Source organism: Pinus tabuliformis, chromosome 1_2 (genome assembly GCF_031772625.1).
Source record: "Pinus tabuliformis cultivar Carrire ecotype Pingquan chromosome 1_2, CPIR1, whole genome shotgun sequence".
In the NCBI taxonomy this organism is placed as follows: domain Eukaryota; kingdom Viridiplantae; phylum Streptophyta; class Pinopsida; order Pinales; family Pinaceae; genus Pinus; species Pinus tabuliformis.
In genome coordinates this window covers 160,452,818-160,465,678 of record NC_142298.1, presented here as the reverse complement: position 1 = coordinate 160,465,678, position 12,861 = coordinate 160,452,818, and the positions used below count along the sequence as shown (strand labels likewise).

Below are 12,861 nucleotides of genomic sequence, written 5' to 3'. Positions count from 1 at the left end.
ATGCGAGATTTATCCTGGGAGCTGCTGAAAGAGAAGACGGCAGTGCCAAACACAGGAAGAGGTGCCGAGTCCGAATCTGGACTACTAGAGTCCAAGAATTGGCTCGATTGGATGGGATGGGCTTCGACAACTTGATGGCAGAGGCATCGACAGCAGAGGGATTGGGGAGTTTCAACTGAGGGCCGAGAAGACCCACCTCTGCTAGAGCCTCGACGGCTGAGAAGGCGCTGTCGAGGCCTGACCATTTTGCCACAGATAGCAGGGGGAAAAACAGAGCAGGATAGGAGGAATTAGGGAAATTGAAACTCCATTCACCCACCCTTTCAGACCTGATGCAGCAGACAATTGACAGAGGAGTGGCTTGAGCAGAAGCTCTGTGAACCATCGACCAAGCAGATGCACACCCCCAAACACATAGACCCAATTCCAGATTCTGAGCTCGACCCAGCATATTGAAATCCACCCCCTCACCATTCTTAAGCTCCTCCTCTGTTCCTTGATCTCTGCATGCCATAACTGCAATCTGTAATCGCACCTGAACTCCGGACAGTGCATTGAATTGCCGTCCATGATCGCACCTGAACCCACGCTTAAATTCCTTGACGGCGGATCGAATTGAATGCCTGTCTTAGGCTTGGGGCCGCACATGGCTTCCATGTGGCACTCCGCGTTCAACCGTAGTGTCACCCGCATCCAGGGAGGCAGCATCTCTTTGAACCAGCCTAGCGAAGTCCTGAGCCTGGGCATTATTTGGTATAATAGTCGAGGTTCCTGTGTGGAGAGTATGATCATTATCTGCTCCTATGTTAGCTAAGAGGTCTGCGACCTTGTTGCCCTCTCTTTTTGTGTGATGGAAGGTGATGGCCCTATTGCTGCGGAGAGCTTGATCGATGGCTTCTAGTCTGGCTGTGAGCCTCCAGCTGTTTGCGATTTTTTTTGCTTGTGAGCCATTCTGCAGTCGCTTGGCCATATTTATGAGAATCTGGGAGTCTCCTTCCACAACCAAGGGTTGGAGATTGAGGTTCCATGCGAGAAGGAGTCCTTGCCATAGTCCTTCAAGCTTAGCCAAGTTGTTGGTGTCCCAACCCAAGTATCCGAAGTATATCTGCAGGGGGGTGCCTTCGTGATTCCTCAGAATGCCTCCAAAACCCGCCATTCCAGGGTTACCTTTGGAGGCCCCATCAAAATTGAGCTTATAAGAATGCTTAGGGGGGGCGATCCAAGTGCCTTTGATTGTACTGCTGCTTTTGAAAGTGCTGATCTTATGTAGATTCTGAGGTAGGAGCAGTTGCCAGTTGCTTAGAATGCCTTTCTCGACATCTAGAGAAGGAAGATCTTCCTAGGTCCAGGAATGGAGCATCAGCGTCTCGTTGAGGTTCCCACAGAGTCTGGTCCATATGTCTTCGATCGTTGAGCGCTGATTTTTGAATATACGTTTATTCCTTTCCTTCCATATACCCCATAAGATGAGTCCAGGGAGCAGGTTCCACATACAGTTGAGAATCTCACTCTTATAAGGATTCTACGGCCATTGTCTTAGGGAGTCGGTTATGTCGTTCTTTGTTCTGCATCTTTTTTGACATCTGAAGCTAGCCTTTTCACAAAGTTGATTGGCTAGGGGGCAGGTGTCCAGGAGGTGTTGGAGCGTTTCCTCATTTTGATTGCAATTGGGACATATTGATGGTCCATGAAAATTTCTTCTTCTTAGTTTGTCCCAGGTGAGGATTCTTTTATGGCTAACCAACCAAAGGAAGTAAGAGACTTTGGGCCAGGATCCAAGACCCCATATTTTGCTCCAGATTGGATCAGAAGGAATAGTTATGTTGCAGACTATCTTGTAGGCTTCTGAAGTGGTAAAGTCCCCTTTTGGTCGATATCCCCATCTTAGGACGTCATTGCCTTCATCGTGTCTGATACTTCTTTTTCTGAGCTCCTTCTCCAATTCTTCGATATCCGGTAGATTTGTGATGTTGATTAGCTGATTACCCTATTTCCATTTCCTGAATCCGTGCTCCGTTTCCTGCAACCAATAGTGATGGATCTTTTCTTGCTACTGCTCCGGCCTAACGTGATCCAGGGGTGAATGAAGTACGTTGGTGAGCTTTGGCAACTGGTTCCATGCATCTGTCCAAAATATTGCAGTCTTGCCATCCCTGACCTCCCAAAAACTATGCTGCTGAATTAACTGGAAGTGCTGTTTGGCCGGGTTCCATATTAGCGAACCTTTTTCCGTGGGGGTGAACCGGATGAGCTCCTCCTGAGGTCTGTTATTAGCATATTTAGCTGTCCAGATTCTTGCCCAAGGTTTTATGGATTTGTGATCCAGTGCCACCATATTTTGGCGCTCATGATGGAATTACTGTGCTTCGGGTCTCTCAGACCAATACCCCCTTTATCTTTGGGTAAACAGACTGTGGGCCATTTGACTAAAGCCCATTTTCGATTAGTTGCCGAACCGCCCCATAGGAAGCTGCGCTGAAGATTCCTGATACTTTTTAAAACCCATTTGGGCGCAGCAAGAATTGAGAAAAGATACAGGGGCATTGCCTGAAGAACTGACTTAATGAGCACTACCCGACTGGCCAGATTGAGAGATCTGTGCATCCAAAGGTTGAGTCGAGATTCAAGCTTCTCAATGAGGGTTCGCCATGAGGAATGCTTTATAGTTGAGGCATTGAGGGGGGCTCCGAGGTATTTGGAGGGAAGGGAGGCTGTGGGAAAGCCAAGGATTCGGGTGACCGCTGATTTAACAAGAGAAGGTGTGTGAAAGAAGAAGATCTGCGATTTGGTGCAGTTGACATCAGTGTCTGAAGCTTCAGCAAAGTCAGTGAGCAGGGATTTGAGGCATGCGGCTTCCTGGACGGAGGGATATCCAAATAACATGGTGTCATCAACAAACTGCTGATGAGAGGTAGCAGGGGTGTTGTGAACTGAAAGGCCTTTGAGATGATGGGATTGGAGGGCATGTTTAATGTGACGGCCAAGCCCTTCTGCCATGAGAACAAAGAGGAAGGGGGATAGGGGGTCCCCTTGCCTAATTCCTCTTGATGGTTTGAAGGGGCGGGAAGGGATCCCATTCACAAGGATGGAGAATTGAGTGGAGTTAATTAAGCTCATGATCCAGTGAATCCACATAGTACAGAAACCAAAAGCCTTTAGCATTTGCTGAGTATAAGTCCAGTTGAGTTTATCAAAAGCCTTAGAAAGATCCAGCTTAAGAAGCATACCTGCCTGTTTTGATTGTTTGAGGGAGTGTATTATCTCGTGCGTAAGGAGAATGTCGTCCATGATCTGTCTTCCTTCCACGTAACCCAACTGTTCCGGTGATATGAGCAGAGGTAACAGGGGCTTCAACCGGTTAGCTACAACTTTGGATATTACTTTGTAAATGACATTACAAAGTGCAATCGGCCTGTATTTGTCGGGAGTAATTGAGTCCTCCTCTTTGGGGATGAGGGCGATGAAGGTGGAGTTGAGAGAAGGAAGCAATCAATGGAGAGCTCTCGATTCTTCAACAATTTGCCAGACTTCCTGTTTTATCATCTCCCAGAAGGTGTGAAAGAACGTGGTGGTGAATCCTTCTGGTCCAGGGGCTTTTCCTTCCTTGAGCTGGGACATTGCCTCGTCCACCTCCTGAGGCTGAATTGGGCGGAGGAGAAGCTCATTATGTTCCTCCGTAATGATCCTGGGCACATTGTTGGTAATTTTTTCAATTGCCTGTCGCCTATCTCTCTCCGGCTCTTGAAGGACCTGATTGAAGTGATTGAGAAATTCCTTCTCAATTTCCTCATGATTTTCTACTTTTACCCCGCCTTGCTTTTGGATGAATGGAATGCTGTTGTGCATTATTCTTTGAATGGTGGTTCTGTGGAAGAATTTGGTATTACGTTCGCCCTCCTTCAACCATCTTATCCTGGATTTTTGCTTCCAGTAAACTTCCTCCTGCTTCTGCCTTTCCTCAATCTGTTTGTGGATACGTCGTTCCTGCTCCAGGGTCACTTCAGTGTGTCCCTCTGTGGTTACTCTTTGTTGGAGATCCGTTAGTTCCCGATTTAGTTCTTGTTGCGCTTTAAAGATATCTCCAAAGGTTTCCCTGTTCCAGCGCTTTAGGTGATTTTTAAGGAACCTGAGCTTCTGTTGGAATTTATACATCTTAGACCCTTCTGGAGGGATAAAATAAGTCCATGTGGTTTTGGCAAAGTCCATGAACTCGAGGTGCGAGAGCCAGAATCCTTCGAAGCGGAAGGGCCTCCGGGTCAAATCACCTGGTCTTTGCCATTGGAGAGCTATCGGCCAATGGTCCGAGCCAGTGTGCGGAAGAATTGCTACTGTGATATCTCCTCCAAGGTGAATCGCATTATCTGAGATAAGGAAGCGATCTAGTTTGGAAGCGATTTGGTGTTTTCCTGCTCTGCGATTGCTCCATGTGAAGGTTCCATTGCAAAAAGGCAGGTCTATGAGGGAGGTGTTTTGAATGAAGTCCTTGAAATGGATGTTTTCTTGTTCCAATCTGTTCCTTCCCCCGATCTTCTCCTCTAGCCTGGTGATCGTGTTAAAATCCCCTCCGATGATCCAGAGTGGGTGTCTCCTGTTGTTGTTCAAAGCCTCTATGGTGTCTAGCAGCGCAATTTTGCTTCCTGTGTCCTGCGGGAAATATACATTTGATAGGTTTCCATGGATATTCGTACCCAAAATGTGGAAGGCTGCCTGTATGAGATGATGAGAAGCGTGGAAATCTGAGAGATTTAACGCTTGAGTATTCCATGCAATGGCCAGCTCTCCTGAAGCTCCAGAGGCATCTACTGCTACTGAGCGACATCTTGGCCATGCTTTGGTGAGAATGCTACCTAATGTAGATCCGTTACATTTAGTTTCCTGGAGAAAGCATAATTGCGGCTTTTCCATTTTAATCATGTTTTTTAACATTCTGAGTTTCCCTGGGCTATTGAGCCCTCTTAAGTTCCATGATACAAGCTTCATGGTTCAACTATTTGCAGAGGGTTTATAGTACTTTGTCAATTTTGCATACCTGCCTGAGTCTACCAGGAGTTTCCCAATCTCGATCGTTCTTTGTAGATCTGTTCTTCGTCCTCTCTTTTTGGTTTCTTTTGGGGGGTGGCTTCCATCCCACTGGCTTCCTGGTTGAATACCTAGTTGCTGCTGCTGATATGCTCTCGAAATAACCACTTCCAGCTTGTTGAGTTGGGTTTCGGTTATGCTGTCATATGCTTTCTTTTTGCATGCTAGCTCCAGTTCTAGAATGTCTAGGCCATGCAGATCTATGCTTTCTGGTTCTTCTTCCATCTGTTGCACTTGACTACCTTCTTCCACATTAATCTCTGAGCTAGAGGGAGGATCTAGCTTTCCATCAATTTCCATGTCCTTGTCTTTCTCTGTCGGTTCTTTCAGATCTTCTGAGGGGGAATCATTGAAGATAAGGGGGGTTTGGCGTTTGGGGAGGGGGAGGGGAAGAGGATGAGGGATGGGAGGGGTTAGACTCAGAGATGGGGGAAGTTCATCTGAGGATTAAGCGAGGATTTCGAAAGTGTTCTTAGAAGCTGGGCCATTGGTGCTATTTTGCTGGGGCTTAGTCCCATTAGAGGGTTTCTTGTGCGCTCGTCTTCGGCTAGGGGCTTTGGTGAAGCCATCCTGGGTTGCAGAAACAGAAGGGTCAGGAGAAGTGGCTTTGGAGTTCAGGGGGCAATCACGGAAAAGATGCCCAAGAGCGTGGCATCTCCTGCAACGGAAGGGTACATGCTCATAGTCCAAGGGTTGAATCCACTCCTCGTCAAGGTGGGAGAGACTTATCGATTCTGGTAAGGCTTCATTCAAGCGCATGAAGACGCAGATGCGTGCATAGGAAATGAATCTACGCAGTTTGGTCTCTTCTGCAGTCTTGATGTACTCCCCTAGTCCATTTCCTATGTTCTTGAGAATATCCTCGTCCCAATATTCGTCTGGAAGTCCATACATTCTGATCCAGACTGGCGCCCAGGTGAGATCTTCCTTATCCAGGTTGAATCTAGGTATCCAGTCTCTCATATATAGGCCTGCTGCATTGAAGAAGTGAGGCCATGTTCCCAGTACCCGGAGTTTGTCCTCAATACAGTAAAAAATTGCTGTAAAGAAGCCATTCAGCCCTAGCTGCAGGGTAACGTCTCCTTTGGGCTTCTATTTTGCAGCGATCCACCCGTATAAGGCTCTTTCCGTCGGTCAGAACCCTATAAACTTCCCAATAATGGCATGATCCCTCATGAACTCGATTCGTGCATCAATCTTGTGTCCAGGTAGCTCTATTCGTGGCCGTTCTTTGGCTATTGGTTTGCATGTTGTCGAGGAAACCTTCGGGATTTCCTCCGGATTTTTTCCTCTGTCTTGGGTGACGCTAGCTTGGTCCGTTCATCCTCCTGTCTTCTTGTTTCCCTACTGATGCTTGTTCCCATTGTTCAAGATCTCCCTGTTAACCGATCCAAAGAGGAATGCCTGCTCAGGATCGTGCTGCGATGGGGAGGGCTCTGACGCCCTCCCCTGAAGAGATTCCATTGCGCTGCCCTAGTACTCTGCTATTTCGCTGCGCACCAGTAGATTTGGAGTGGTTTGTGAACAGAGCTAGAGCTGTGCTGCCTACGCCGTCAGTACTTTCCTCAGAACCCTAATCGCTCCCAGCGGAAACCAGTTCGATCCTAAGTATTTTGAAAGAATTTGTTAATTAGATCTCAAAATTCTGGTTTAAGGAGTTGTTACTATTACAAAGAATTTTTTTTAAACACGTATTCGCTTTCCTAATCAAAATGGATCTAGGAGTGCATCAAAGTCAAATGAAACAACTCATCACTTGGATATATTTATGGAGCATCTAGATTATCTAGTTGAGATACTTTGTAACTCTATTTGTAGTTAAAGGAAATTGCCATAGTTTTACCCCTTCCATGTAAATCATTGTGTAATTGTTAAGATATCATTTTATTTTAAGATCACATGATAATTGAAATATTCTCATGATGATATTCTCATTGTAATTAAGATTTGTAAAAGAGAAGATTGTTTTCTCATGAGGGCGAGAGCGAAGAATTGGAGAATAATATTGGATATGGGAAACACTAGAGTTGTTTAATCCTGATACTTTTATTAATGAAAATCTCAACTTTGTTGTTCAATAATAAACTGTAAATATTTTGTGTCATGTTTAGTACACCGACCTCTACTGAGGAGGAAGGGCCCTCCTTTGTAGCAGGGATCACTAGTTAGTTAGAGTGGAATACATAATTGCATAAATATTTCTCAATTATTTGATTGTTGTTATTGTTCCTGCTACAATTAATTCCGTGTGTAATTTAACTAATTACAGTAAGCTTTGGGTGGTGTAACAACTTAAGTCCTGGATTAGTCCCTTAGTTTAGTGTGGAAGTGAATTATTTTCTTTGTTGTTATAGTTTGGATTGTACTTCCTTTTATGCATGTAAATTGAATGAGAGATGGTTTTCAGGAGTGCTGTGAGAGTGGTTGAATGAAAAATTGGATGAATATTTATCAATTACGGGATTGATGTTACTACTGCTATTACAATCAATTTTTTGTGTAATTTAATTAATTGTAGTAAGCTTTGGATGGTGTGACAACTTAAGTCTTGGATTGGTCCCTCATTTTAGTGTGGTAGTGAATTATTTTCTTTGATGTTACAATTTGGATTGCAATTCCTTTTATATGTGCATATTGAGTGATGGTTTTCAAGAGTGTTGTGAGAGTGGTCAAATGACAAGTTGCATAAATATTTCTCATTTATGTGATTTCTGTTACTATTGTTGTTACATTAAATTTTGTGTGTAATTTAAAATTTTGCAATAAGCTTTGGATGGTGTGACAACTTAAGTCCTGGAACGTTCCCTTAGTTTAATGTGATAGTGAATTATTTTCTTTTCTGTTATAGTTTGGATTGCCCTTCCTTTTATGTGTGCAGGTTGAATGAGTGATGGTTTTTAGGAGCTCTATGAGAGTGTTTGAAAGGCAAATTGCATAAATATTTCTCATTTATGTGATTGTTGTTGCTTCTATTGTTATATTTAATTATGTGTGTAATTTAATTAATTGCAGTAAGCTTTGGATGGTATGAGAACTTAAGCCCTAGACAGGTCCCTCAATTTAGTATGGCAGTGAGTTATTTTCTTTGTTGTTACAATTTGGATTGCACTTCCTTTTATGTGTGAAAATTGAAAGAGTGATGGTTTTCAGGAGTGCTATGAGAGCAGTTGAATGACAAAGTAGCTTATTCCGCAGTATTTATTCACACTAAATCTATGTGGAGTGTGTAACGACTTTGTTGATTGCTAAGAGTGTGTGTGCAACAACTTTGGGTTGAGATTATTTTATGCTAGTCATCAGCTGCCTTAGCATATGCTTTGCACAACAATCTTGCAAAAATTAAACTCTACCTAGATTGATAATTAAATGTAAGAGTGGGTCGACCAACATTAAAATGCAAAAATTATAAAAATAATGAATTTAACAAAGCTTCTTATTCAAATCATTATGAGATATAAGAATTAATATTTTATTAACTTTTATGTCTTCATGAACATATGTTGATACAATATGAATAGAAGAAGCATTCAAGTAATCCTATTTTTTTTGCCAACAATTCATACCATATCTTGAAAATTACATTAACTGAACAAATATAGTATTTATAGCCATGAGGTTCATCTTTGCCTTAGAATGAGGAAACGAGAGAGAAAAATAAAAAATTCTCTGCCCCTAAGGGGGAAACCAGAGCTTACAACTTCCAAATTGTTTCTCAAACATGTTTGGTTGTATAAATTACATAGGAGGTCTTATCCTAATGAAATATGGATAGTAGCCTGAGGGGTGGTAGAAAATGTGAATTACAACAAAACTAGGGGTGTGTCAGTCTCAAACTTGGCACTTATGGGTTGAGCATGAGGGGTGCTATCGAACTAATCACCACTGAGCCAAAACAAGACTGTTATGTAAGCCATCGAACAAAAATAAGGAGAGAGAACCAATCTTATCCTTATCAAATGGTCGGCGGATAACATATGTTGCTGTGAAACCAAACTGATGTTGAACTAGAGCCACCATGTGCCTAAGAGCTGCCACGAGCCTACACCAAAATAGTAGCCTTTGAAAGCTCCTCAACAAGGAAACAACTATATGAGTTGGGCCGAGGGGGAGGGGGTAGGGGGGGAGCTTCAGTCATCGGTAGGGGAGTGAGGGGCACATAGGGAGGTAGAGAATATTTGTGAGAGGGGGGAGGGGATGAACTGGATGGAGGATAGTTTGCAAGAGACACAATATAGGAAGGGGCATTTGGAGGATAGTTGATATCCAGGACTCTGGAAAAACACTTCAGGGAGGAGGATGAGTGATTGAAGAGCACGGGGAGCTAAACAATTCAGTTGGTGGCTTCGTTTTAGCTTCTTCCTTTCCCTTCAGATGCCTGAAAAGGAGGTTGAGAAGGTCCAATAGGGACAAATGTCCATGATAGGTCTCCTCTTATTCCATGGCCACCACCTCTTTATGAATATCATAAGGTATGTTGTGGTCAAACAAAGTGGCTATGGAGGTGTCGTCCAAGGTGGTTGGGGGTCATCCACGATCTCTGCCCTGACCTAGGTGATGACCTCTCCCTTTGTCACTACTCATGAGTGTGATGCATGGGAAGTGAAGCGCAAGGATGAGGTCAAAGGGAGCGATGAGGATCACGAGGGCATACAACTAGAGGAAGAATAGCAGGGAGGCTAGGCTACTACAGGATAAAGATTCTCAATCAATAGGGTGGTCTACACATTTCAAGGAGATGGGCTGGGTGGAGTAATGAGACCTTGTTATCCATGAGATGAATTATGCCTTGCATGTGCATGCAACCATCAGTCTACTAGGGAAATCGCCCTTAGGTCACCCAAATTTGGGGGACTACTGATGTTATAGTTAATTGTGTGTAATTTAATTAATTGTAGTAACCTTTGGATGGTGTGATAGCTAAATTCATTGACTGATCCCTAATTTTAGCGTGACAGTGAATTATTTTCTTTGTTATTATAGTTTGGATTGCACTTCCTTTTATGTGTGCATATTGAATGAGTGATGGTTTTCAATAGTGCTGCAAGAGTGGTTGAATGAAAAAGTATCTTATTCTGCAATATTTATCCACACTGAATCTGTGTGGAGTGTGTAACAACTTTGTTGATTGCTAAGAGTCTGTGTGCAATGACTTTTGATTGAGATTATTTTATACTAGTCATCATCTGCCTTAACATAGGCTTTGTACGACAATCTTGTAAAAATTAAATCCTACCTAGATCGATAATTAAATGTAAGAGTCGGCTGACCAAAATTAAAATGAAAACAATATAAAAGTAGTGAAGTTAACAAAGTTGCTTATTTGAATCATTGTGAGATACATGCATTAGTATTTTATTAACTTTTGTCTTCATGAACATATGTTGATACAAAATGAATGGAAGAAGCATTCAAGTAATCCTATTTTTTTCTACGAAATAATTCATACCATATCTTGAAGACTAAAGCATTTCAAAGTTTATGCTATAAGAATCAACCATTTTTAAACACAGATTACAAAGAATTCTGAAAATTTAGAAGTCTTGGTCATTTACAACAATTTCATCCAATGTATCATTGTCTATGTCCATATAACGTTTCAAGTAGTTAATATTATCATCATCCTCATATTGACTTGCATCATCTTCATCATCATTGAAATATGACTGTAAACCATCCATATTGTTACGAGATGTATTTGGATCACCATTTTCTATACCATCCATATTGTTGTCTTCTGTAACATCATGTAACTTTGTATTAGTGTTGTCCTCTTATGCCTGAACATAACTTTTTTCAGCATCATCATGGATGTCAATTTCTTTGATGTTCTCTAATCCCTCTCTCATTTTGTTGGCCATCATTGTTTTTCTCAATATACACTAATGCATCATAAAATACATGCCTTAATCTTGGATCATAATGTATGACAAATATCCATTTCTGGTCCAGAATATCTTCATAGAAAAATAATTGCACATGAACGAATACATACATATATTAGATGTATGTTATAACAATTTGTTGGCATTATGATGCATGTGTTGTACTTGATGGCAACCCACTAATAGAAGAACAACTCACTTATATATATAACCAGATGAATCTACAGAAGAGATATCAGATGTGACAGAATACATGGGATGCAGGACAACGCAAAGGGATCAAATGATAGTTCTCATAATGACAAATTAGCTTTGCCATCATGTCCAAAGGGGAGATTGTTGGCATTATGATACAAGTGTTGTCCTTGATGGCAACTCACACAGATGACAAATCATATTGCAACATATCAGTAGCAAAGAATTGATGATCAGACTACAAAGAATGATGAAAGAAGAGTATATATGTAAGTTCAGAGTACATACGTAGGTTCACTATATACCAAGTACAATATACAAGGAGGTTATACACAGGTTCACTATGTACCAAGTCGCATATATACACAGGTTCACTATATACCAAGTAGGGTATACACACAGGTTATACACGGAGCTTCACTAATACAAAGGTGAGTATACACGCGGGATTGCCTATCAAAAGTCGCGTATGCGTATGCACAGAAAAGCACGTACATATGGGAAAGCTTATTTTTGGGTCCGTGGTATTTAGACCTATGGTTTTGGTCCTTAGTATTGTGTCCAAAGTCTTGAACCCAGGTATTGGGTCCCTAATATTGGTTCTCAATGGTTTTGGAACATGGTATTGAGTAAGGCCTAAGACTATAAAAGGATAAGAAGATCATTACGCAAAGGTAGTATTGAGAAAGTCTTGAATATCTGATGAAGTATGAGATCCAGGATGCAAGTTATGGGTTTATGATGCATTTCTTGATCTAAGCTAAGGAGGGATCTCACCGGTTGATGGAGAACAAGATCTAAGGATAAGATCGGGATCAAATGGTTTGAAATGAACTATCTCTATATGGTTGATTATACTTATTCTAGATTTGTATACTGACGCATGTAATCATCTGAACTGGGTATAACTTAAGTTTGAAATCACTGCAAGTTATGATTGAACATTTTTAGATCTGTACGCGGGTTGGCTTTTATAAAAGCGCATATGTACGCGGGTTTGGTTCATCATAGTAGTGTATACATTGTGAAGCATGATATTTGAAGTTACAGTTGGGTCTGGTTGTTATTGCGGAGTTCTATTGTCTGCTCTGTGTTCTGGTGACTATGTTGTTGACAGGGTTTTCAGTGTTTCAGTAATTCAAAGATTGATGATGCTAGTATTGATTGATTTTGTGCTTCAATGATATTGATGGGTGTACTATGAAAATTGGATGAAACGTGGCCTTCAGATTATAGTGTTGTGCTTCAGGAGTATCCAGTCTGAAAATGTATGAGATGTGGTCCTTGGAGGATGAAAGGAGATTGTAGGTCGGTGCCTACGTACTAGTACATCAGCTAGTACAAGAGATAAAGGGGTGGTAGCTCCCTTCCAGTAGCAGTTGGAGAACAAGTGAAGATTGGAGCATTCAGTAGGCAGGCACCTACGTACTAGTAGATGGATCGGCTAGTACAAGAGCTAAGGGGTTTGTAGCTCCCAACTAAGAGAGTCTGGAAAACGAGAGAGGGTTGTATCCCTCTGCAGGTAGAAGCCTGCATACTGGTATAAGACTGCACCAATACAGAACTATTGTAAAATGAAGTTTCTTATTAAAAGAAGATAGAGATGACTTGAAGCAGGTGGTTTTCACCCACATTGAGTTTCCACCTTATATCATGGTGTTCATGTGTGCTTCTTGTGTGCGATGATTTGTTCTGTTTTACTGCA

General features: G+C 42.0%; 2 protein-coding genes across 2 annotated transcripts; both read right to left on the bottom strand.

Moving 5' to 3' along the window:
• Positions 1-628: 628 nt before the first annotated feature.
• Positions 629-1,156, bottom strand: LOC149204999 (uncharacterized). The gene has a single exon (XM_089397269.1). It carries the CDS (start codon positions 1,154-1,156, stop codon positions 629-631), a length of 528 nt encoding a protein of 175 aa, XP_089253395.1.
• Positions 1,157-5,526: 4,370 nt separating this feature from the next.
• On the bottom strand, positions 5,527-6,042 carry LOC149204998 (uncharacterized). The gene has a single exon (XM_089397268.1). The coding sequence runs from the start codon at positions 6,040-6,042 to the stop codon at positions 5,527-5,529; it is 516 nt and encodes a 171-aa protein (XP_089253394.1).
• Positions 6,043-12,861: the final 6,819 nt, after the last annotated feature.

Bases quoted from the DNA above. Each gene is read 5' to 3' on its own strand.
- LOC149204999 (XM_089397269.1), bottom strand. From the start codon at position 1,156: ATGGCGGGTTTTGGAGGCATTCTGAGGAATCACGAAGGCACCCCCCTG.
- LOC149204998 (XM_089397268.1), bottom strand. From the start codon at position 6,042: ATGAGAGACTGGATACCTAGATTCAACCTGGATAAGGAAGATCTCACC.